Raw genomic sequence first — 27,389 nt, forward strand, 5'->3', positions numbered from 1 at the left:
ATTCAAACTGAAAACGAACCGTTTGGAATTTGTGCTGTCCTTTGCAGGAGAAGGAAGTTGTTGTTGTTGTTGTTTATCTCTCAGCTTGTCAACTATGTCTGCCACAGAGTAGACTGTTTTTCGCATGGTTCCATGGAGGTTTGGAGTCAGTCATGGCAGCCAGAGCCAGGCAGAGGCCTCACGGCAGACAGGGGGTTAGAGGGGTGGAGGGTTGACAGTTTGGAGGGTTACCAGATGGTTCGGGGGAGCCGAGCCAGTGGCAGGCAGGGCAGGGCGTGGAGGTGGGAGAGAGAGAAGGAGAGAAGGAGGGAGGGGAGTCAACCGAGGTTCCGTGTTGCATTCTGGGAACGTCAGCATCATATTAATGGTCTATTCGGTCCCTCCAGCTCCAGAGGCCCAGTAGCTCTCCCAGTCCAAACCACCGGCCCCTAAAGGCCCCAACCACTCATAACAAAACTCCCCAACCCTTCCCTCCAATCTGTTATTTTCCTTCCACGCTCTGTCCGCGTCCCACATAGCACCCTGTGTCCTATATAGTGCGCTACAGATATGGATCTGTTCAAAAGTAGTACACTAAATGGGAACAGGGTGCCATTTGGGATGCTGCATCTCTCTGGGATGCTGTCTTTCTCTCACATAGTTTTTGCGATATCCAATTTTAGCTGACCACTTGGCCCTCCTTTCCTCCTCCTTCCCCTGGCCTCTCCCCTCCCCACGTGTCCCTCTGATTCATAGGAACTAGTAGAGATTTTAAAGGGGGCGGCAGTATTTAGGCTGGGCCAGCCCACCCGGCGGTTGGCCTGCTTGAGCCCTGCTTTCTTCCCAAAAGGCCTCTTGGAGCTGTTGACTGACAGTAATTGGCAGAAGAAACGGCATTGCGTGTAAAGATTTTATTTAGCGAAAGAGAAAGAGAAAGAGGGAGAAGGGGGGGAAGAAAGGATAGAGTTTAGAAAGTGCTGCAGTAGTAGAGAAGGATAATTTAATGTCATATACACCAAATATGTGCAGTGAAATGTGTTTTTATTACAGGGTCAGACATTGTCGTATGGAGCCCTCAGAGCAAATGATAGTTAAAGGCCTTAATCAAGGGCACGTCGAGTTGTTTCACCTTGTCAGCTCAGGTATTCAAACCAGCGACCTTTCGGTTACTGGCCCAATGGTCTAACCGCTAGGCTACCTGCCATGTCTTTGGTGTCAGTAAACCTGGCTCTTATCCAGCCGTAGTCTATACTCTTGTCAAACAGCATTTGGACTGTAAGCCCCTCTAGTCTGCTCCACACTATCATTAACTCAGTACCTTCAGTACCTACAGTACCAGTACCTACAGTACCAATACCGGGTGCACAACTTGTCCAGATCAGATCCGATGGCTGGCATATACTGCCTGGCGTGACCTCGTTTTGTTATCCTCGTCATACCAGTGTCTCCGTTGGCACGAGTGCATAGCTGACAGCCTTCATTAATGGGCTCTGCCCCGATGAATTCCAATCACCCTGCAGAATGGACGGCTTGTTCAGACTCACTGCGTCCCTTGTGTAAACCCATGCTGCACTGGTGAAGCACCCGCAGCCATTATTGAAGCATTCAACTACCTTCTAAGTGGCTGGCACAGTGGAAGAGGTAGAATAGGTGTGTGGGTGTACACTTGGGGGTCTCTCGTCTGCACGCGTGTGTACGCGTTTTACTCTACTTGTGAGTACCAGAAGTCCTTATAAACCAACAAAAATGTGACATTTTGCCGGTCTTCACTTGTAAAAAGGCTATTTTTAGGTGTTTGGTTTATGGTTAGGGTTTGAATTAGGGTTAGGGTTTGACTTAAGGGTTAGGGGTTAAGGTTTTATTAGTCGACAATGCAACAACAATAAGAAATAATAAAAGATAAGAATACGAACATAGAAGAATAGAATAAACATTTTATTCAAGTGTAATATGGGCATATAAACTGAGCAGTACAGTGGTAGCAGCAGTGTGTGTGTGTGTGTGTGTGTGTGTGTGTGTGTGTGTGTGTGTGTGTGTGTGTGTGTGTGTGTGTGTGTGTGTGTGTGTGTGTGTGTGTGTGTGTGTGTGTGTGTGTGTGTGTGTGTGTGTGTGTGTGTGTGTGTGTGTGTGTGTGTGTGTGTGTGTGTGTGTGTGAGCAAGTACATGTGTGTGTGCTAATGTGCAGAGAATCAGTCCAGTTCAGGCATTCAGCAGTCTGATGGAGATAGAAACGGTCTCTGAGCCTGTTGGTATCAGACCTCATGTTCTGAGGCCTTCTGTGTAGGGTTAAGGTTAGCGTAAGGTTGAGGGTTAGGGGTTAGGGAAAATAGGATTTTGAATGGGAATCAATTGTCGGTCCCCAAAAAGTCCTCACAAGTATAGTAAGACTTAGTTGTGTGTGTGTGTGCCCGCTTGAGTGTGTGCATGCATGCTTGTGTGTGTGCCTGTGTCTTAGCATGTGTCTGGTGTTTCTCAGTAATCTTCCTCTTCCTCCCTCCCTCTGAGTCCTGCAGAGATCGGTTTCAAGTCCCAAGCCCCCAGCTTTGGTTGTCCCTTTCTCAGCTCTGTGTGCAGCTGGTGCTGCAGCTAGGCTGCATCCCAAATGGCACCCTATTCCCTATATTGTGCACTACTTTTGACCAGCCTTGGTCAAAGGTTGTATACTATATATATAGGGAAGCTGGTCAAAAGTAGTACACGCCATAGGGAATAGGGTGCCATTTGGGACGCAGGTCTACAGTATCAGTCAGAAGCCAGCTGCTCTGCTCTGTACTGTAGGAAACCAAGCTGCCCTCAGCACAGAGCAGCACTCCCCTGGCACAGCACCAGCATTTACCTAATCTTACGGAGATGAATCAAGAAACCGAGCCATGTTTACATAAGCTAAGTGTCTTCAGGCACAAATCCACCATCCACAAGAAAACACCCTTCAGGTTAGAGGTAGAGAGGAGACTCAGTGACATTAAGAAAACATTGGCTTCATCCCAAATGGCACTCTATTCCCTATAGAGTGCAGTGTGCACTACTTGTGACCAGGGGCAATAGGGCTCTGGCAAAAAGTTGTGCACTATGTAGGCAATAGACGTAGCCAAAGAAACATTCTCCTCTTGGCTGGCTGGAAGAAGAAGTGTGTTTCGTGATGCTTTGTACTGTTATATGAGCGAGAAGAAGAGAATTGGAATCCTCTGAGTTCACTGACTGGTTACATGTGAAGTGGTGTGGTCTATACATGAAGCCCAGGGAGAAGTGACAGATGGAGGGATGGATGGATGGGTTAGTGTTGTAATACAAGGTGCTAGTGTGAGTGTATCTTGGTTGGGTTGCAAATAAGAGACAGAGATAGAGAGTGAGAGTGGGAGGGAGGGAGAAATCCTGAGATTCTCCATCACCCCCCACCAATTGTCTTACCCCAGTTTTTATGAAGCAGCCAAGTATGAGCCCTTGGGTCTCAGCCAACTCCTGGAACAATGAGAGGCTTTGTGTCACTACCTGATGCTGTCTGTCTGGCTGACTGCTAACTGCCTTCCTCAGCAGAACAGGGAGGAGCGGGAGAGGAGGTGTGTGTGTCTCGTGTTCTGCGGTGTGAGTGTGATGACGGGTCATGGTGTGTGTGTTGGCTGCAAAACGATTTTGATGAGCAAGATCTAGGAGTGGGAGGTGTCGTGTTGAGTTGTGAACAGCGTGGGTGAAAGTGTGTGTGATGGAAAGGAGTGTGTGTTTCGAGGTAGAGTGTTGATGCAGTAACGCAGGCTGGGAGGTTGGGTTGATTTGTGGAGTTTGTGTTTGTTAAAAGTTGTTAATTAATTTGTGTGTGCTTTGTGTTGCATCTGTGCATGTGTTTGTGTGCTTGTGCAACGTGCACATGTATGCGTGTGTGTGTGTGTGTGTGTGTGTGTGTGTGTGTGTGTGTGTGTGTGTGTGTGTGTGTGTGTGTGTGTGTGTGTGCGTGTGCGCTCGTGTGTGTGTGTGTGTGTATGCGTGCGTTCGTGTGTGTGTGTGTGTTGTGTGTTGTGTGTTGTGTGTTGTTAATTAATGTGTGTGTGCTTTGTGTTGCATCTGTGCATGTGTTTGTGTGCTTGTGCAACGTGCACATGTATGCGCGTGTGTGTGTGTGTGTGTGTGTGTGTGTGTGTGTGTGTGTGTGTGTGTGTGTGTGTGTGTGTGTGTGTGTGTGTGTGTGTGTGTGTGTGTGTGTGTGTGTGTGTGTGTGTGTGTGTGCGTGTGCGCTCGTGTGTGTGTGTGTGTGTGTGTATGCGTGCGTTCGTGTGTGTGTGTGTGTGTGTGTGTGTGTGTGTGTGTGTGTGTGTGTGTGTGTGTGTGTGTGTGTGTGTGCTGCTGAGTGCAGTTGAGTGGGAGCTGTGCCAAGTCTAACAGGGGAAGTGAGATTGAGTACAGAGTACATCTCTGCCCAATCCCCTCGCCTTTCCTTCCTTCGCCTTGCGTGAGGAGAAGGCGTGCAAACTTTCAACCCTGGCAGTCGAGATTGAAGTTTTGGGAAAGGGAGAGAGCGAGAGAGCACAGAGGAGGGGGAACGGAGGGGGACGGCGAGGGGAAGTGGACAAGGGGGTGGGGGAGGGGGTGGAGGGGTGGAGGGGCGGATCAGGGTAAAGTGTTTGGTTACACAAGGATATGGAGCTTGGTAATTAACATCAGCAGGGAACCAAATGGAAGATCCACTTGCCAAGAAAAAGACTGCCCTCTTATTTTCAGGCTGCTTTTTCTGCTTCAGCCTGTGGTCGTGTGGGCAGGAGAGGGAGAGACCAGGGAGAGCGAGAGAGACCAGAGAGAGCAAGAGAGAGAGACCAGAGAGAGCGAGAGAGAGAGAAGGAGAGAGAGTTACCAGAGAGAGCAAGAGAGAGACCAGAGAGAGAGAGAGCGAAAAAGAGAGGGTGTGTTGAAGGTAGAGAGGCCTAGAAAGTGGGAGACAAGAACGAATGAATGGCAATGAGGGGAGAAAAGAAAATTGTGTGATGGTAGAGGGAGAAGAAGAAGGGAGAAAGAGTGAAAAAGTGAAAGAGGGAGTCTGACCTGAGTAGCCTTGCAGTGCGGTGTCGTGCCACGAAGTGATTTAGAATAGGAAACAAGCCACAGTTTAACTCAGCGGCTGCCAGAAACGCGACATTAGAGCTGAAAAATGTTCCGTTGGCTTATCGAAAGTGTTGAAAGTAAACACCAGATATTAATAACTTGCCCGGAGATTTCGCCCTGAATGAAAAAAAACGCCCTTCGACAATGGTTGTTGCTGGGGAAAGGGGGATTGGGGAGACGGGCCGAGGCAGAGACTCTGTGTTTAGCTTTACGAGATGCGTGTGTTTGGTTTTTCACGCTCAACAGTTTCCCGTGTCTATCAAGAATGATCCACAACTCAAATGACATCCAACCAACCTGACACAACTGTGGGAAGCATTGGAGTCAACATGGGCCAGCATCCATGTGGAACGCTTTCGACACCTTGTAAAGTCCCATGCCCCCGAAGAATTGAGGTTGTTCTGAGGGTAAAATGGGGTGCAACTCAATATTATGAAGGTGTTCCTAATGTTTTGTTCACTCTGTGTGTATGTATATGTATATATACAGTGCCTTCAGAAAGTATTCATACCCCTTCACTTATTCCACATTTTGTTGTGTTACAGCCTGAATTCCAATTTCTCTCACACATTTACACACAATACCCCATAATGACAAGGTGAAAATGTGTTTTTAGAAATGTTTGCAAATGTATTGAAAATGAAATACAGAAATATCTCATTCACATAAGTATTCACACCCCTGAGTCAATATATGTTAGAATAACATTTGCCAGTGATTAATGCTGTAAGTCTTTCTGGGTAAGTCCTTATTAAGAGCTTTGCACACCAGGATTGTACAATATTTGCACATTATCCTTTTTCAAGTCTTGCCATAGATTTTCAAGCCATTTTAAGTCAAAGCTGTAACTAGGCCACTCAGGAACATTCAATGTCATCTTGGTAAGCAACTCCAGTGTATATTTGGCTTTGTTCTTTAGGGTATTGTCCTGCTGAAAGATGAATTTGTCTCTCAGTGTCTGTTGGAAAGCACACTGAACCAGGTTTTCCTCTAGGATTTAGCCTGTACTTTGCTCTATTCCGTGTATTTTTATCCTAAAAAAAACTCCCTAGTCCTTGCCAATGACAAGCATACCCATAACATGATGCAGCCACTACTTTGCTTGAAATTTTGAAGCGCGGTACTCAAGGATGTGTTCACCACGGTCAAAGGGATATTCTGTGTCTGCTTTTTAATTTTTTTTTTTACCCATCTACCAATAGGTGCCCTTCTTTTCTAGGCATTGGAAAAGCTCCCTGGTCTGTGTGGTTGAATCTGTGCTTGGAATGCACTGCTTAACTGAGGAACCTTACAGATAATTGTATGTGTGGGGTGCAGAGATGAGGTAGTCATTCCAAAATCCTGTTAAACACTATTATTGCACACAGAATGAGTTCATGCAATTGGTTATGTGACAGGTTAAGCAAATGTTTACTCCTGAACTTATTTAGGCTTGCCATAACAAAGAGGTTGAATACGTATTGACTCAAGACATTTCAGCTTTTCATTTTTGATTAATTTCCTAAAATTCCACTTTGATGTTGTGGGGTATTAGGGTAGCCTAGTGGTTAGAGCAATGGACTAGTAACCGAGCTGACAAGGTACACATCTGTCGTTCTGCCCCTGAACAGGCAGTTAACCCACTGTTCCTAGGCCATCATTGAAAATAAGAATTTGTTCTTAACTGACTTGCCTAGTAAAATTACAAATATATATGTGTAGGCCCGTGACGCAATATCTAAGTGTAATCCATTTTAAATCCAGGCTGTCTCCCTGTTTTTCCTCTCTCTCCACCTCAATCTCCTATGTCACCTATATCCCTTCCTCACTGCTTCCTTGTCTTTGTATTTCTTCCTGGTCTCCCTCTTCTCCCTGTCTCCTTCCCTCCCCCTGAGCTCGTCCGTGCTTCTTCTTTGGCATCATTGGCACAGGCTTTTAGCTTGCTTCTCTCTCTATCTCTCTCTCTGACTGTTGGCTTTGACATTGAAGGCTAATTATGTTGTATCCATCCATTCATTAACGATCCAGACAACAGTATAAACGGACCTCCAGCGATGCCTGTCCGTGGATTGCAGTCTCTTTGGAGTGTCTCTCTCTCTCTCTCTCTCTCTCTCTCTCTCTCTCTGTCTAACTCTCTCTCCCTCACTCTATTTCCCTCGCTCTCTCTGTAGATGAAACAAAAATACTTGTTTGTCAGATGATTCGGGTGCTGCTGGCTCCAACCACACTTTAACTCTGCATTTATCTACTCTGCATAAGTGGAGAGCTGGATAGGATCCATGCAGCTATAAAATAGGTATTGCTGGTGCCAAGGGGGCCTGTCATGAACCATTAATTCAACATTACCTAAACTGGAGTACAGTATTGAATCTCACTGTACAATTCTACAGAAGACGCGTAGAAGGTGTTACGTGAAAAAAAAACATGTTTTATGATATTGATTTACTTGTAGTATTTGAAGAATACTGAATACTGAATTAATTTTTCTCACACTAGACTTGATCATAACTTCATGGAACCTGACTCAAATGTTTTATATTCTGTCCGAACTTCTGTTTTCAAGGTCTGTATGGTTTCCTCCTAACTCATAGTTTGTCGTTAATTACTCACGTCCTTCACCCAGAATCCGTTGCAAAAAAACAACAACATTAACACACTCGCCGAGTGGTGAAACGTCAAGGGGGGGGAGAACAGAGAGAAAAACAGAGTTTGTGTTTCTTTAGCAGCAAGAGGCTAGAAGTTAGCTGCTTCTAGCTCTGGTCTAGCCTGTCATTGGGGTGGGTGGCAGCATGAATACGGCCTATCAACAAATGAAACAACGGCCCGAATGTGACATAGCATGGAGGCAGGGGAATGTTAACAGAGGGATGTCTGGGCCGCACTCTGCGCTCTTCTAAAACTTATTCCACTACACACCGGGGTCAAGGGTCAGGGTCTGTTTGTGCAGCAGGTTTATGGTGCCCACATAAGCAGATAGAGTTCTACATGGACATGTGGTGTGAAGATAGGATCCAAATGGGATCAGATTCCAGTAAATCCAGTTATAACAAAGGCTCTTTATTGTGACACCAAAATGCAAGACCTCTCGCACACCATGTCGCTCACTCGCTCGCTCACTCACTCTCTCTCTCTCTCTCTCTCTCTCTCTCTCTCTCTCTCTCTCTCTCTCTCTCTCTCTCTCTCTCTCTCTCTCTCTCTCTCTCTCTCTCTTACTCACTCTCTCTTTCTCCTTCTCCTCTCTAGATGTCTGTCTGTCTCTCTCTCTCTCTCTCTCTCTCTCTCTCCCTCTCTCTCTCCCTCTCTCTCTCTCTCTCTATATATATATATATATATATATATCCACATATATATCTCTTTCTCTCTCTCAGGGAAGGGAGTTGTATGTGTTTCCTCTAACAGGAAATAGCTCTGTAAACAGAGGACAGAGTACAGTTTGTCCCATGATCCCTCAGTGTTTAAGGTGTACTGGAGATTGTAGGAGACTGTCTGATGGTTGATTGATAATGGAGTAGTATTATATAGGTCTGTGTTCCGCTTCAACGTAGGTCCATAGTTTGGTTCATTGACCTTTAGTCTCTATGACTATTTTAGACGTACCCTAGCCTTCACAGTATACATCCCTCAAATTCAAATCTGGACCTTGAAGTCAGTTCCACTGCTTTTTGTAGTTCTTCCCCTCTAACCAGGGAATGATTTAGACCTGGGACCTCAGGTGGGTGCAGTTAATCATCAGTTAGAACAGAAAACAAGCAGGATAGGATCTGAATACCTCTGTTATAGCCTATGGGGAATGAATTATTCCCATGTTGTATAATGTACAGTAGGTTCATATTCTGCTGTGGAACCTTGAATAGCAATGTGCAGTAACGTATACCTTAGGGTGACCTTTTGGGAACATGCCTGCTGTGACCTGTTCTGTAGAGGGTGCTGTTTATGTCACCCAATGTGGGTCTTCAAGGTCCACAGTTGCATTTGAGGGCTTTATTCTGGAGTAAATCTCTGTCCCACCTGCTCCATGACAAACCATAGCTCTGTCCCAAATAGCACCCTATTCCCTTCATAGGCAAAAGTGTTGCACTACCTAGGGAGTAGGGTGCCATTTGGGATTAACCCTGATGTGGCCTAGGCATTTGCCGCCATGTCAGGCCGTTATGCTACACCACACAGACGTACAAGATACCAGACCCGGCCTCAGGGAGGGCTAACTCTAGAGATCCCTTCCATCTCCACTCAAACTACATCCACTGATTTAGATCAAACTACGTCCACTGAGTTAGATCAACTAACTCCACTGAGTTAGATCAAACTACCTCCACTGAGTTAGATCAAACTACCTCCACTGAGTTAGATCAAACTACCTCCACTGAGTTAGATCAAACTACCTTCACTGAGTTAGATCAACTAACTCCACTGAGTTAGATCAACTAACACCACTGAGTTAGAACAACTAACTCCACTGAGTTAGATCAACTAACTCCACTGAGTTAGATCAACTAACTCCACTGAGTTAGAACAACTAACTCCACTGAGTTAGATCAACTAACTCCACTGAGTTAGATCAACTAACTCCACTGAGTTAGATCAAACTAACTCCACTGAGTTAGATCAACTAACTCCACTGAGTTAGATCAAACTACCTCCACTGAGTTAGATCAAACTACGTCCACTGAGTTAGATCAACTAACTCCACTGAGTTAGATCAAACTACGTCCACTGAGTTAGATCAACTAACTCCACTGAGTTAGATCAAACTACGTCCACTGAGTTAGATCAACTAACTCCACTGAGTTAGATCAATCTGCTTTTAGTTTTTTTAGCACCTTACTTGTGGAATGAAGGCGCTCCGAAACTGGATGAATCGGTGCCTCTAGGGCCGATTATGGACCTTTTTTTTTACTGAAGAATATGTTTGTTTTCTACGATTGATGTGTATTGGCGTGTATACAGACTTCATTCTCAGCATGACTCCCTGTCAAAATAATGACTCCCTGTGAAATAAAAATGAAAACGCTATGTATACGTAGCACACCCATAGTCCATCATCGGACAGCTACAGCCTACTCCTGTTTATGTGTTCTGTAACAAAGTATGCCACAGGACACATATACAGTACCATGAGTGCACATGAATGAGGGCCAGAGGGGAGACAGTAATGTCTGCAAATAGCTCATTGGGTATAAGGACGGTTCATATTGAGAGGCGTAACGTTGAGATGATCCTATGCTCGTTGACCACATGGAGTCAGAGGAAGCTAAGTAGCCTTTGTGCTTACCTGGGGGAAACTGTCGGACCTTTGTCAAGCCGTATAACAAATGCATAGATACCTTGTCAGAATATCTTGCTGGAGGTACAATATGTTAAGAAATATTTCGGGAGAACAAGTATGCTAATAGGGAATTGATTAAATAATTCCAAGTCACTCTTCAAAAGAGTTGTGTGAACTGGGCCTGTATACTGTATTGTACTGTACTGTACAAGGGAACCAAGGGGGTCTGTATGTTTCACTGCTGAAGAGAGAGTGTCGATCTACAGATAGATAGAGCATTGGGCTCCTCCAGAGCTCTGCAAGTTATGACCTGCCCTTAAACAAGAAAGAGAGAGAGAGAGAGATATGAGAGAGGCTGGATGAGGTTGTGCTAGCCGGCCAGACGACGAGGCAGGCAGGGAAAACAATGGTTCAATTCAGCTCTTAGGTTTCAAAGTCTTCAAAAACCCCAGTGAATGGGTGTGGGGGAGAAGGTAGGGAGAGACAGGGGAAGGATAAGGGAGGGTCAGAGGGTTTGTAGATACAGAGAGAGAGAGAGAGAGAAGATAGGGTGGGGGACTGTAGGGGTGCAGGGGGCTTAAATGGTTTATTTTCCTCTACTGTATGTACAGCGTCTGATGCCAGGAGAAGTTGTAGTAGAATCTCGAGAGCACTTAGCATAGAGCCTAGGGGAACCCCTAGCGGCTGAGGAGGCCCCATCGCTTTACCTCTTTACTTTAAAGGCCTGGCAAACGAGATGTACAGAGAGAGGGGGGAGAGATAGGAATGGGGTCTGTCGTTTTATTAGGGAACTGACTGGGGGTTTGCTATTTGCTTTCCCCAGTCCAGCTGGTTCTAATTAACATCATAGGTAGTGCTACAGTGCATTGTGAGATGGATGAAACAGAGTTGGCTTGTTTTCCTGCATCAGAATCTGAACCAGTCCAGTTGAGTTCCCACGGTGCTACTACTTCCCCACAGCCATTCCCTCTTTCTTTCTTTCTTTCTTCCCTCCTTCCCCCTCTTTCTCTCCCTCTGTTCTCCTCGTGTGTTTCCTTCGCTCACTGTTTCCTTCTTTCTCCCTAAATCTGAAGTCCTGCGCAAATGGAAAACAGCTCCGGGTTGGCCACAGAGGGCAGAGTCAGGACGTGGAGGCAGAGAGAAGCGGAGAGAAGTTCCAAGTGCGTAGACTGGGGGAGGCCTCCCGAGTATTACAGAGGAGGTCCACTGAGCATGCCCCAACACGCCCACAACACAAAGCCTAGCCTACTAAAGCATTCCTGTAGTACAGAGTACTACACTTACTAGTATACAGTACACTAGTACAGAGTACTTGTCTTACTGTATATCATTATAACATTCTTTCTAACTCAGTAACACATTGGCACTGTTTTGGAGTTGTTTTTCTGTTGTTGCTAGTGTGAACTGTTGAAAATGACTTTTGCAATTAACTGATTTATCACCAGAAAGAAAGTTGCTCGGGAACCGAAGAGTTTACAAACCAATGTGTGCTTAGCTTAGACCCCGAGGAAATCAACCGGCCGTAGCCTACATTGTGTTTCACGCATTTCGCAATCTCTAACATAGCTCAGCCGCACGAACAGAGAAAAAGGTGGGAAGAAAAGGTCGCAGATGCCTTATGTGAAATTGCAGAGTGCATCAAATCTACCTGTAGCGTTATGTTTTGCTGTAAATCATGTTAAGCATAGGAGCCGAGCGCGCCATGAGAGAAATTACAACGTTTTGGCACGGCTCGGAAAAAAAAAACTCCAGAGTTGAGAAACGAACAAGTCGTTATTTAGAAGTACATGTTTATACATCCCACACACTGGAGCGCTCCTCTCTCTCCCTGGGCTTTCAGCGTACCATCGGGGCAGAACCTCACACGCCGCACGCACATACATACACACGTACACAATCCTCTGTCTCATGTTGTGCACAGTACTTAACTTAAACGGCTACGAAAAGGACATGCAAAAAAATTACGTTGTTGTATTGTCGATTTACTCCCAGTTTGAGTCAAGAGGTCGACAACAGGATACGGACCCTTTGTGTGGGTCTCTCGTTACCCCTGACTGGTCTTGGTATTGTAGTCCACCCACAGTGAGTGCTAAGGGCACTATCACACATTGGTTTACCTATGAAGTGTATGAAGTTCTTTATGTTTAGGTCAGCAAGTGGGAGGGAGTCATTAGTGCCAAACACCATTTACACACAAAAACGAGAGCAAAGAAAATACCGGGAAGTGGTCCAGTTTGTTAGCTAATAGGGTTCAGGTGCTGTCAAGGATGCAGTCTCGCTCTGCACGCGATGGTCATTAACTAGACGACCATACAAGAGCAAGAACAGATAGGGGAGGATGGGCTTCCCTCTCTCTCTCTCTCTCTCTCTCTCTCTCTCTCTCTCTCTCTCTCTCTCTCTCTCTCTCTCGCTCTCTCTCTCTCTCTCTCTCTCTCTCTCTCTCTCTCTCTCTCTCTCTCTCCCACCTCCCTCTCCCTCTCTTACCCCGTTTCTCTTTCCTCTTTTTATCTCCTCCCAGTCGCTCTTCTCCCTCTATTACCCCCTCTCTCTCCTCCTGCTTTCTCTCCTCTCCCTCTCTTCCCCCTACCTCACTCTCTCCTCCCTCGCCCTTCTCCTCCCTCGCTCTCTCCTCCAGTGTAAAGAGTATGAGTCATGGCTCCCTGGCTCTGTCTGGGAAACATCAGCCGTTAGAAGGGGGATGAGCTAGTCACACGGCAGTCGGTGTGTGTTCCTATACTATACACCAGAGTTGGAGGGAGCGAGGGAGGGAGGTAAAAGAGGGAAGGAAAGAGTGAGTGAAAGAGGGAGCTGGAGGCGTGGTAAAGAGGGAGGTAGAGAGGGGGTGAAAGAGGGATGGAGGTAGAGAGGTACAGTACAACACAGCTGAACTGCACTATAGGTGGCTTGTATGGGGATGTATATAAGTATTTGTGCATGTAGACTTTTTGTGGGTTGAACATTTCCACTTCGGTGTGACAGGAAGCCGTTTATATTGGGTGTCATTATTCTATCTGTATTGTAGCAGTCCAAGAGAGGCCCTGCTCTGTAGTGATTAGATGTGTGTGCTTTCAGAGACACTTCTGTATACCGGTTGAACATCTGCAAGCTTATTATATAATTCACACACACACACACACACAGCATTTTACCCTTTAACCTTTTGGCAGGTAGCTCGAACCTGGTCATTCACACACACACATACCCACGCACGCACACACACACACACACACACAAACATACATACAAACTACTGTTGCCTAAGCACGTCCTCAACAAGGCATACAGAATCATCCTTCCACCGCCTGATGACATTACAGTGAGACAACAAATAAAGACAGTTTGTCTGTGTCCGAAATAGCACCCAATTCCTTACATATAATGTACTACCTACCTTGGTAGGCTACTTGTTGATTGGGTAGACTACATATCCCATTACTGTCACCCTGAGATTATATAGATATATATAGACCATGCTCATCCATTAGGTGCCCAGACCATCCCTGACTCCCTGACTCCCTGGCTCCCTGACTCCCTGGCTCCCTGACTCCCTGACTCTCTGACTCCCTGACTCCCTGGCTCCCTGACTCCCTGACTCCCTGGCTCCCTGGCTCCCTGACTCCCTGACTCTCTGACTCCCTGACTCCCTGGCTCCCTGACTCCCTGACTCCCTGGCTCCCTGGCTCCCTGACTCCCTGACTCTCTGACTCCCTGACTCCCTGGCTCCCTGACTCCCTGGCTCCCTGACTCCCTGGCTCCCTGACTCCCTGACTCCCTGACTCCCTGACTCCCTGACTCTCTGACTCCCTGACTCCCTGACTCTCTGACTCCCTGACTTCCTGACTCTCTGACTCCCTGACTCTCTGGCTCCCTGATTCCCTGGCTCCCTGACTCGCTGGATCCCTGACTCTCTGACTCCCTGACTCCCTGGCTCTCTGACTCTCTCGCTGACTCTCTCTCTCTGACTAGATCTGGTTATAGCGGTGGTTGGGTAGATTGTATTCCCCTTGAAATTAGAGACCTTTTATGGTTCTGTTTGGTTCTACAGGAGACTAACTGGTGGGTTGACCTTCTAATACTAAAATAATGATGAGACTAGACTGCTGCCCTCTGCCCAGTGTGGACAGCTGTGGTCGGCGGACCAGCTGCCTGCCCTGGGGTGTTGAGGTGGCGGTGGGGGTTGGTGTGTGTGTGTGTGTGTGTGTGTGTGTGTGTGTGTGTGTGTGTGTGTGTGTGTGTGTGTGTGTGTGTGTGTGTGTGTGTGTGTGTGTGTGTGTGTGTGTGTGTGTGTGTGTGTGTGTGTGTGTGTCTCTGTCTTACACTCTCTACTCTCTCTTCATCACTAGGTTGAGTAGCGATGGCTTGAATGTGAGAGTGCCAACGTGGTGGTTTTGAAGGGATATGTTGGCATTTCCCTAGTATTGGAAGCATTCAAAAGAAAATATCAATGGAATATTTTGTTTTGAAGTAAAAATGACGAGAAATGATGGCGAGCGTAGAAGGCGTACAAAGTGCATAGAAGGCATACGATGGTCGGTGACAGGCGATCATTAGGAAAGAAGAACTGGAGCTAGATGACTCCAAAGCCTCTGATCATAGGCTACTCTCCATAATGTACACTGGCAGCAGTAGGAATATCATTTGAATGGTAATTCAGTCCTGATGGATTGAGTTCCGCGGGCCGGGGCAGAGCTCCCACTGTACGGTCCTACACTGACCAAACCACTTCAGACCATTCTCATTTTTAAAACTTGGTGACTTCTGTCAATTTCCAGCTCTCGGGGCTACAGTCAGCCAGTCAGTCAGGAGAGAATAGAGGAATGTGGTGTTGCTTTTGCTGCTATCTGACCGGCCAAGTGGCAATTTTGCGGCCTGGTCTGTTTTCCTCGTTTGGCCTCCCCTCTGTGGAGGCCTGAGTATGTGTGTGTGTGTGTGTGTGTGTGTGTGTGTGTGTGTGTGTGTGTGTGTGTGTGTGTGTGTGTGTGTGTGTGTGTGTGTGTGTGTGTGTGTGTGTGTGTGTGTGTGTGTGTGTGTGTGTGTGTGTGCGTGCATGTGTGTGCGTGCATGTGTGTGGACCGGGCTGAGCCAGCCCTGCCAGTCATTCCTTTGCTGTGTAGTCAGAGCTTCACGTCAGTTTCGAGGTTAACCCCACAGACCAGGCCACAGAAGCTTGTTTGACTGGTTAAACCCAGTGAACTTCTCCAAGGGTTTGGTTTGGTCTCTGTGCTCCAGTAACAGCAGCAGGATAACAGCACCACAACACATCTAGTCCTGCCAGGGCTTTTACGTGGAACAGGCAACTGCTATATTGGAGTTCTGGGCCCGTATTCATAAAGCATCTCAGAGTGCTTTATATATAATCATATTCATTATGATCTAAGAAACATTAAGCCTAATCAGCACTCTGATGCTGAGACTGTGTGAATATGAACCCTGGCCCATATTCTCTCGTTGGTTCACTGAATTAAACAGCAGTCTCCCTGGTTCACAAGCCAGCTACACATCATATATATGCCATTTAGCAGACATTTTTATCAAAAGTGAATGCTTGCATACATTTTATGTACCGTGCTCCCAGGAATCAAAACTCACTGTTCTGGCATTGCAAGTGTCACGCTCTACCAGCTGAGCTATAGGGTCACAATCATGACCCAGTCACGAGCCCTCATTGTCAGCCCAAATAGAAACACTGTCTTCTCTTCCTCCCTTAGTCATTACTGGAACAAACATGGGAAAGTAACCATACCGCATAGCCACATACTGTACATGTCTGCCAAACCCTGAAATGGTGCTCTCTCTCTTCCTCCCACCCCTCTCTCTCTCTTTATTTTTGTTATGTTTCTCTCTCTCTCTCTCTCTCTCTCTCTCTCTCTCTCTCTCTCTCTCTCTCTCTCTCTCTCTCTCGTTCGCTCTCTCTCCATCCTAACCCTGATGTATGCTACGTAGTTAAGTACTCTGCAATTTACTGGGCCATATCGATAGTCCATCGTCCTTTTAAATGGTTTGCCTTTGACTTTGCATTTCCTCCAAAATTATCTCCCAACATCTGTGTCCTGTGGGAAAGGTATTTTGGGGTTTTGTTGCTGGAAAGAAACACAGTTGTTTTTGTTCTTCTCTCTCTCTCTCTCTCTCTCTCTCTCGCTCTCTCACTCGCTCGCTCGCTCTCTCTCGATTTCACTCCCTTTCTTTTTTCTATATTCTTCTTCTTGTGATACAGAGGGCTTGATAACGGCTGAGGATCCAGAAATAGCATTAGCTGCAGCCTGTAGCTCACAACACACACAGGAAATGACTGGGCGCCCCACCCAGCCTGCAGCCGACCGTACCTCAGGGGCAGAGCTTGCTCCAGGGTAGCCTGTACAGCAACCACACACTAGCCAACTCCATTGTAAACTATAGCAGTCAGCCAAACCGTACCTCAGAGCCAGGGTTAGCTCTGTGATATAGCCTAATGTTTGCCTGGCTACCCAGACTCCTTTCACGCCCACAGGCATTAGTTTCTTCTCCGCAATGAGTCTGGATCTGAGTACCTCCCCGACCCTTCATCGAATGCAAATCATATTCGGGGCTGTGTGAATGGTCCATAAATTGATAGGTTGGGCCAGAGGCAGAACACACGTGGGTAAAGCATTAGCTTTGATACTCTGATTGGTTTGAGACAATCCAATCACTGTTGACTTTGTCTTGTGTATAACACCCCTCGTTCCCCTCGTCACCACAGACGATGAAAGTATGTAGGGAACGACAGAGCAACGTAAGAATTCAGTGTGAATTGTCAGGCAAGGCTAATGTAGCCTACAGCAGCCAATCTCCCAAGCTAGCTCTGTTCTAGCCAGTGTACAGCAGCCACCCTCTCTAGCTAGCTCTGGGCTAGCCAATGTACAGCAGCCACTCTGTCTAGCTAGCTCTGGGCTAGCCAATGTACAGCAGCCACCCTCTCTAGCTAGCTCTGGGCTAGCCAATGTACAGCAGCCACTCTCTCTAGCTAGCTCTGGGCTAGCCAATGTACAGCAAGCCATTCTGTCTAGCTAGCTCTGGGTGTCACTTATCTCTGTGATTGAAAGAATTTGTGTTGGTGAAGCAGCCCCCAGCCAGGCCCAGCCCAGCCAGGCCCAACCAGCCCCAAGCAGCCCAGCCAGGCCCAGACCAAGCTGTAGTTCAGGCTGAGCAACATGCTTTATTGATTTAAGATCTGTGGTGAAGCAAGAGAAAGCCCCCGGCTCTTCCAGCCCTCATCAGAAGTGGCTGAGCACAGTGGGTGTGTTGTGTCCAGCCGGGTATGAGGGTCGAGGGGAGGCTGCGAGTGGGAATAAGGAGGCTCTTGTTCTGGTCTGAAGCTACACACGGGAAAGGGGAAGGGGAGAGACGGGAAAGACGAGAGCTCTACGGTTCAGTCTGGACTGGAGTCTGGTGGAGTCAGTCACCAGTGTGTCTGACTCCAGTATGTACAGCTATTTGTCACTGTCTGTCTCCTCCGTTTGTTTGTCTCCTTCTCTGTCACTCTGTCTTTGTCTGTCAGCCTCCCTCTTCCTCTCTCTCTCTCTCGTCTCGCATTCTCTCCCCTTATCTCTTTCTTTCTCTATCTCTCCCTCTTTTCGATTCTGACCTATTTTAAGAAGACCACCTTTGAGATATTAGACTAATGGACAGAAATAGTCGTAGCTCATCCGGCAATTCTGAAAAGAATTGGCTATGTTTTTTTTCTCCCGCAAACATACTTGGTGTCTGCTGCTCTGCTTTTAGTGGACACACATATAGATTAGAGGCCTTTGGACATCTGGAGTATGTCTCAAGTCTCCAGTTGAAACATATGACGTACACACCCGCACTTAGTCCCCTATGAGCCTCGCTCGCTGTCAGGGCTTCTCCTGGGGACGAAAACAAATGAACAAGGGAAGGAGAAAATGGAGTTAGACAAATTGGGAGGGAGGTCTTATAATCCCATCTATTAAGTCTGAAGTCAAAGTTAAGTCCCAAATGAGCCCAAAGCCAATCCTGGCTGACACACAGACACATGCAAGCAGACCATATGTTTTACTATCCTTGTGGGGACCCAAAATGTATTTACATTGAAAATCCTATTTTTCCTAAACCTAACCCTAACCTCAACTCCACCTTTAACCCCTAACCCTAATTCTAACCCTTAACCTAATTATAGACCCTAAACAAACCCTTTAACTAAGCTTACAATAGCCTTTGTTCTCGTGGGGACTGTCTTTTACAATCCTGTACTCTCCTTGTGGTGACCTTTGAAGATTTCCGGTACCTTGTATAGGAATACAAGCCCAGACAGACACACACACACACACACACACACACACACACACACACACACACACACACACACACACACACACACACACACACACACACACACACACACACACACACACACACACACATACATACATACATACATACATACATACATACATACATACATACATACATACATACATACATACACAACCACACACATATACGCACACAACAACAACAACAGCAGGGGTTGGAGAGAGGGAGGGAGAGCTGCCAGAGTGGCTGTAGGAAGCAGCTCTCCTTCCCTCTCTCCAACCCCCGCTGTTGTTGTTGTGTGTGGCTGTGTGCGTATATATGTATGTGTGTGTGTGTGTGTGCGTGTGTGCGTGTGTGTGTGTGTGTGTGTGTGTGTGTGTGTGTGTGTGTGTGTGTGTGTGTGTGTGTGTGTGTGTGTGTGTGTGTGTGTGTGTGTGTGTGTGTGTGTGTGTCTGGGCTTGTATTACCATCCTCATTGGTTTGGAAAAATAAGAAGAGAAAGAGTTGCAGACGTTAGCAGAGAGCATGTCAACAAAATATTTGGGAAGTCAGTTCCATGCTGCTTTCTCCCACTGTCCGGACGCGTGTTGCTTTCAGGATTGCATGCTGGTGTGAAGTTATGTTTCTCTCTGTTCTGTTTTGCAGCGACCATGAAGAAAGGCAGTCCAGGGTGGGGAGTGGAGAGAGCGGTGGGGTTCGGAGGGAATGGACCGATCACTCTAGCGAAGAGCACAACCGCCACAACCTCTGTGGATGCGGTCATGTTTTCCGAGGGAAACCTCCTGCTCCAGGTATACAGTATGTCTACTGTATGTTTACAGTGTCTGTCTGTCTGTCTGTCTGCCTGCCTGCCTGTCTGTCTGTCTGTCTGTCTGTCTGTCTGTCTGTCTGTCTGTCTGTCTCTCCCCCCAGACCTAGGCATCTCTCTCTCTCTCTGTCCCTCTGGGGTTTACCTGAGGAAGTTTAGCTGATGTGAGGGGCAAGCACCGACCTGTCCCCCAGTTCACACACACTATATGACGGCTCTCATACCCATCTACATGTAAAGAAACCAACCTCACTCCTTCCCCTCCAGTTATACGAGAAGCTATTTGTTTTACGTTTTGACATGACCGAAACTCCTCCACCTCGCCGAGAGTTAGGGATTACTGTCTCACGTTATCAGCCCAAATATCACGCAAACTGTATACCATAGATATAGAACCCCTGTATACAGTCTCGAACAAATATGCCCGATTATAAACTCTTTGATATTTTGACAACCTCCATAGAATGATAACCTCTCGCACATGTATGTGCAATGCCATCAAAGTAGGGAAAAAGAGGAAGCGGATTCAACCACTTGTCCACAAGAGGTATATGGCAGGGTCTACTATCAATCACGGATTACAAAAAGAAAACCAGCCCAGTTACGGACCAGGATGTCTTGCTCCCAGGCAGACTAAATAACTTTTTTGCCCGCTTTGAGGACAATACAGTGCCACTGATACGGCCCGCAACCAAAACATGCGGACTCTCCTTCACTGCAGCCGAGGTGAGTAGAACATTTAAACGTGTTAACCCTCGCAAGGCTGCAGGCCCAGACTGCATCCCCAGCCGCGCCCTCAGAGCATGCGCAGACCAGCTGGCTGGTGTGTTTACGGATATATTCAATCAATCCTTATCCCAGTCTGCTGTTCCCACATGCTTCAAGAGGGCCACCATTGTTCCTGTTCCCAAGAAAGCTAAGGTAACTGAGCTGAACGACTATCGCCCCGTAGCACTCACTTCCGTCATCATGAAGTGCTTTGAGAGACTAGTCAAGGACCATATCACCTCCACCCTACCTGACACCCTAGACCCACTCCAATTTGCTTACCGCCCAAATAGGCCCACAGACGATGCAATCTCAACCACACTGCACACTGCCCTAACCCATCTGGACAAGAGGAATACCTATGTGAGAATGCAGTTCATCGACTACAGCTCAGCATTTAACACCATAGTACCTTCCAAACTCGTCATCAAGCTCGAGACCCTGGGTCTCGACCCCGCCCTGTGCAACTGGGTACTGGACTTCCTGACGGGCTGCCCCCAGGTGGTGAGGGTAGGTAACAACATCTCCACCCCGCTGATCCTCAACACTGGGGCCCCACAAGGGTGCGTTCTGAGCCCTCTCCTGTACTCCCTGTTCACCCACGACTGTATGGCCACACACGCCTCCAACTCAATCATCAAGTTTGCGGACGACACAACAGTGGTAGGCTTGATTACCAACAACGACGAGACGCAACGACGAGACGGCCTACAGGGAGGAGGTGAGGGCCCTCGAAGTGTGGTGTGAGGAAAATAACCTCACACTCAATGTCAACAAAACTAAGGAGATGATTGTGGACTTCAGGAAACAGCAGAGGGAACACCCCCCTATCCACATCGATGGGACAGTAGTGGAGAGGGTAGTAAGTATAAAGTTCCTCGGCGTACACATCACAGACAAACTGAATTGGTCCACCCACACAGACAGCATTGTGAAGAAGGCGCAGCAGCGCCTCTTCAACCTCAGGAGGCTGAAGAAATTTGGCTTGTCACCAAAAGCACTCACAAACTTCTACAGATGCACAATCGAGAGCATCCTGTCAGTCTATATCACCGCCTGGTACGGCAACTGCTCCGCCCACAACCGTAAGGCTCTCCAGAGGGTAGTGAGGTCTGCACAACGCATCACCGGGGGCAAACTACCTGCCCTCCAGGATACCTACACCACCCGATGTCACAGGAAGGCCATAAAGATCATCAAGGACAACAACCACCCGAGCCACTGCCTGTTCACCCCGCTATCATCCAGAAGGTGTGGTCAGTACAGGTGCATCAAAGCTGGGACCGAGAGACTGAAAAACAGCTTCTATCTCAAGGCCATCAGACTGTTAAACAGCCACCACTAACATTGAGTGGCTGCTGCCAACACACTGACTCAACTCCAGCCACTTTAATAATGGGAATTGATGGGAATTGATGTAAAATATATCACTAGCCACTTTAAACAATGCTTCTTAATATAATGTTTACATACCCTACATTATTCATCTCATATGTATACGTATATACTGTACTCTATATCATCTACTGCATCTTTATGTAATACATGTATCACTAGCCACTTTAAACTATGCCACTTTGTTTACATACCCTACATTACTCATCTCATATGTATATACTGTACTCGATACCATCTACTGCATCTTGCCTATGCCGCTCTGTACCATCACTCATTCATATATCTTTATGTACATATTCTTTATCCCTTTACACTTGTGTTTTGGAATTGTTAGTTAGATTACTCGTTGGTTATTACTGCATTGTCGGAACTAGAAGCACAAGCATTTCGCTACACTCGCATTAACATCTGCTAGCCATGTGTATGTGACAAATACATTTGATTTGATTTGATTTAAAGCACACATATAGAGTCATCTTCCTGGAGTAAACACCCCAGAGTCCCTGCACTCCTGACTAAATCCTGAGTTTGACTCTCTCATTTCATTACCCGTGGGGCAATGCCTCTGACAGCACTGTCCCATTTCTCATTGGGGGCTAATGCTAGCAGTATTAGCGTGCTGTCCCATTTCTCAGTAAGGGCTATACTAGTTCTCATTAGCATTAGCTTTATTGCTAAAGATAACCATCGCCATCTCCAGGGAGGTCTCAACGCGGACCACACACAGCACAATTCTCTCCAGTAGGGACTGGTCTAATGGAGGATGGTTCTAGACTGATTTATGACGGATTCTCTGCCTTGATAGTTTGGTAGTGCTGGGCAATTTGTAGTTTAGTCTTAACTGTCTTCCCCAATCGCTGTCCTGGTGACTACAGCGTTTGTTCTCTCCACACAGAGAACAAACGCTGCTCTTAAGAGACACAATTGTGTGTTGTATTATTTAAAAAAAAATTGTAGGCCTAAACACCAGACAAAGATTAATGGGGATAGTTTTTTCACTGTGTTTCACAATGTGGTTGATTCACCATGCAGAAAACTTGTTCAGTGCAATCTGGGAGCATATATCGTGAAGATGTTACAAACCACGTTATCGTCTTGTTGGCCCTTGTTGTCTTTTTCTGGAAATAATTAGAGTAGGTGGGTTAGAATCACTCACTATTACCCTCAAACATACACACAGTGGTGTAAAGTACTTAAGTAAAACATACTTTAAAGCACTACTTAAGTTGTTTTTTTAGGTATCTGTACTTTACTTTACTATTTATATTTTTGACAACTTTTACTTTTACTTCACTACATCCCTAAAGAAAATATAGTACTTTTTACTTCATACATTTTCCCTGACACCCAAAAGTAGTCATTACATTTTTAATGCTTAGCAGAATTGGAAAATGGTCCAATTCACGCACTTATCAAGAGAGCATCCCTGGTCATCCCTACTGCCTCTGATCTGGAGAACTCCCGAAACACAAATGCTTCGTTTGTAAAAAATGTTTTTACATTTAACCTTAATTTAACTAGGCAAGTCAGTTACAAAAAATCTTTTATTTACAATGATGGCCTACACCGGCCAAACCAAGACCACACTGGGGGGGAAATTGTGCGCCGCCCTATGGGACTTCCAATCACAGCTGGGTGTGATATAGCCTGGATTTGAACCAGGGAGTGTACTGAAATACAGTACCTTTAGACCGCTGTGCCACTCGGGAGCCCCGGAGAGACTCAATGATGTCTGGTTTGCTTAATATAAGCAATTTGAAATGACTTGTACTTTAGATACTTGAGTATATTTTTGCAATTACATGTACTTTTGATACTTAAGTATATTTAAAACCAGACTTTTACTCAAGTAGTTCACTTTTACTTGAGTCATTCTTGCAGCAGCTTCCAGTAAATCCATATGGGCCCTTTTTTGTGATACCAAAATGCAGGACCTCTCGCACACTGTCTGTCTGTCTGTCTGTCTGTCTGTCTGTCTGTCTGTCTGTCTGTCTGTCTGTCTGTCTGTCTGTCTGTCTGTCTGTCTCTCTCTCTCTCTCTCTCTCTCTCTCTCTCTCTCTCTCTCTCTCTCTCACACACACACACACTCTGGTGGTCTATTGTTTACAAGGTCCAGGATCCTGTGCGTGACAAGAAGCTATATTCCCCCCTGCTCCGTTGTATTGTCACATTTAACACCTGAACAAAGGAATGGCTAATTACATGGGATGTTTACCCAAACCTGAACAAACACATTGACACACACACACACCATGGCTACTTCTCCCTTCTTCAACAGCCGACCAGAATTCCTCCTCTAATTTAATTTGACTCGCTTATTGCCCCTTATCATTCACTACGTCATGGAATTCATTCTTCTTTCTTTCAGTTTAAGTTTATTTGCCCGTCTTCATGTCAAATAACAAAGTGTGTCTTGTTTGACGCGTGAAGTATGAACATATGATAACTTCATAATAATATAATACTATTCATTTCATAAATAGTAAGTTCATAGTGTTTATTTTTGTCTGACTGTGCCTCTCTGTGTCTCTAGGCCCTGAACGGCTTTGTGCTGGTGGTCACGGCGGAGGGATACGTGTTCTACTCCTCTCCTACTGTTCAAGACTACCTAGGCTTCCACCAGGTAAAATAGGGCCTTTTGATCCATGCTGACTGACACACAGACAGTGCACCCACATCATGCATATACTGCTTATAAATGTGTTATGTATGGGTTATTCAGGTTTTCTGAAGACCCTATGTAGCTACATTTCAAGTCACCTCATAGCAGCCGCATCACCTAGCGAGCTGATGGTATCCAACATGTCAGCTTATAGCAGCCCATATCACCTAGCTAGCTAATGGTATCATACCTGTCACCTCATAGCAGCCGCATCACCTAGCTAGCTGATGGTATCCAACATGTCAGCTTATAGCAGCCCATATCACCTAGCTAGCTAATGGTATCATACCTGTCACCTCATAGTAGCCGCATCACCTAGCTTGCTGATGGTATCCAACATGTCAGCTTATAGCAGCCCATATCACCTAGCTAGCTGATGGTATCCAACATGTCAGCTTATAGCAGCCCATATCACCTAGCTAGCTAATGGTATCATACCTGTCACCTCATAGCAGCCGCATCACCTAGCTAGCTAATGGTATCATACCTGTCACCTCATAGTAGCCGTATCACCTAGCTAGCTAATGGTATCAAACATGTCACCTCATAGTAGCCGTATCACCTAGCTAGCTAATGGTATCATACATGTCAGCTTATTGCAGCCGTATCAACTCGCTAGCTAATGGTAACTTACATGTCAGCTTATTGCAGCCGTATCACCAAGCTAGCTAATGGTATCATACATGTCAGCTTGTTGCAGCCGTATCACCTAGCTAGCTAATGGTAACTTACATGTTTGTCAGCTTATTGCAGCCGCATCACCTAGCTAGCTGATGGTATCCAACATGTCAGCTTATAGCAGCCCATATCACCTAGCTAGCTAATGGTATCATACCTGTCACCTCATAGCAGCCGCATCACCTAGCTAGCTAATGGTATCATACCTGTCACCTCATAGCAGCCGTATCACCGAGCTAGCTGATGGTATCCAACATGTCAGCTTATAGCAGCCCATATCACCTAGCTAGCTAATGGTATCATACCTGTCACCTCATAGTAGCCGTATCACATAGCTAGCTAATGGTATCATACCTGTCACCTCATAGTAGCCGTATCACCTAGCTAGCTAATGGTATCATACCTTTCACCTCATAGTAGCCGTATAACGTAGCTAGCTAATGGTATCATCCCTGTCACCTCATAGTAGCCGTATCACATAGCTAGCTAATGGTATCAAACATGTCACCTCATAGTAGCCGTATCACCTAGCTAGCTAATGGTATCATACCTGTCACCTCATAGTAGCCGTATCACCTAGTTAGCTAATGGTAACTTACATGTCAACTTATTGCAGCCGTATCACCTAGCTAGCTAATGGTATCATACCTGTCACCTCATAGTAACCGTATCACCCAGCTAGCTAATGGTATCATACATGTCAGCTTATTGCAGCCATTTACATTTACATTTAAGTCATTTAGCAGACGCTCTTATCCAGAGCGACTTACAAATTGGTGCATTCACCTTATGACATCCAGTAGAACAGTCACTTTACAATAGTGCATCTAAATCTTAAAGGGGGGTGAGAAGGATTACTTATCCTATCCTAGGTATTCCTTAAAGAGGTGGGGTTTCAGGTGTCTCCGGAAGGTGGTGATTGACTCCGCTGTCCTGGCGTCGTGAGGGAGTTTGTTCCACCATTGGGGGCCAGAGCAGCGAACAGTTTTGACTGGGCTGAGCGGGAACTGTACTTCCTCAGTGGTAGGGAGGCGAGCAGGCCAGAGGTGGATGAACGCAGTGCCCTTGTTTGGGTGTAGGGCCTGATCAGAGCCTGGAGGTACTGAGGTGCCGTTCCCCTCACAGCTCCGTAGGCAAGCACCATGGTCTTGTAGCGGATGCGAGCTTCAACTGGAAGCCAGTGGAGAGAGCGGAGGAGCGGGGTGACGTGAGAGAACTTGGGAAGGTTGAACACCAGACGGGCTGCGGCGTTCTGGATGAGTTGTAGGGGTTTAATGGCACAGGCAGGGAGCCCAGCCAACAGCAAGTTGCAGTAATCCAGACGGGAGATGACAAGTGCCTGGATTAGGACCTGCGCCGCTTCCTGTGTGAAGCAGGGTCGTACTCTGCGGATGTTGTAGAGCATGAACCTACAGGAACGGGCCACCGCCTTGATGTTAGTTGAGAACGACAGGGTGTTGTCCAGGATCACGCCAAGGTTCTTAGCGCTCTGGGAGGAGGACACAATGGAGTTGTCAACCGTGATGGCGAGATCATGGAACGGGCAGTCCTTCCCGGGAGGAAGAGCAGCTCCGTCTTGCCGAGGTTCAGCTTGAGGTGGTGATCCGTCATCCACACTGATATGTCTGCCAGACATGCAGAGATGCGATTCGCCACCTGGTCATCAGAAGGGGGAAAGGAGAAGATTAATTGTGTGTCGTCTGCATAGCAATGATAGGAGAGACCATGTGAGGTTATGACAGAGCCAAGTGACTTGGTGTATAGCGAGAATAGGAGAGGGCCTAGAACAGAGCCCTGGGGGACACCAGTGGTGAGAGCGCGTGGTGAGGAGACAGATTCTCGCCATGCCACCTGGTAGGAGCGACCTGTCAGGTAGGACGCAATCCAAGCGTGGGCCGCGCCGGAGATGCCCAACTCGGAGAGGGTGGAGAGGAGGATCTGATGGTTCACAGTATCGAAGGCAGCCGATAGGTCTAGAAGGATGAGAGCAGAGGAGAGAGAGTTAGCTTTAGCGGTGCGGAGCGCCTCCGTGATACAGAGAAGAGCAGTCTCAGTTGAATGACTAGTCTTGAAACCTGACTGATTTGGATCAAGAAGGTCATTCAGAGAGAGATAGCGGGAGAGCTGGCCAAGGACGGCACGTTCAAGAGTTTTGGAGAGAAAAGAAAGAAGGGATACTGGTCTGTAGTTGTTGACATCGGAGGGATCGAGTGTAGGTTTTTTCAGAAGGGTGCAACTCTCGCTCTCTTGAAGACGGAAGGGACGTAGCCAGCGGTCAGGGATGAGTTGATGAGCGAGGTGAGGTAAGGGAGAAGGTCTCCGGAAATGGTCTGGAGAAGAGAGGAGGGGATAGGGTCAAGCGGGCAGGTTGTTGGGCGGCCGGCCGTCACAAGACGTGAGATTTCATCTGGAGAGAGAGGGGAGAAAGAGGTCAGAGCACAGGGTAGGGCAGTGTGAGCAGAACCAGCGGT

The 27,389-nt window shown here is 46.8% G+C and overlaps 1 protein-coding gene across 1 annotated transcript in view; it reads left to right on the forward strand.

Annotated features, from left to right (window-relative positions):
• Positions 1-27,389, forward strand: part of LOC118363708 (aryl hydrocarbon receptor-like) — a 76,274-nt gene that overhangs the window by 36,547 nt on the left and 12,338 nt on the right. The window contains exons 3-4 of the mRNA XM_052488526.1: positions 19,250-19,395; positions 24,112-24,201. Of these exons, the coding sequence (XP_052344486.1) occupies positions 19,250-19,395; positions 24,112-24,201 (236 nt within the window). The remainder of the gene's footprint in view (positions 1-19,249; positions 19,396-24,111; positions 24,202-27,389) is intronic.

The sequence above is a fragment of the Oncorhynchus keta genome, chromosome 30 (assembly GCF_023373465.1).
Source record: "Oncorhynchus keta strain PuntledgeMale-10-30-2019 chromosome 30, Oket_V2, whole genome shotgun sequence".
NCBI lineage: Eukaryota > Metazoa > Chordata > Actinopteri > Salmoniformes > Salmonidae > Oncorhynchus > Oncorhynchus keta.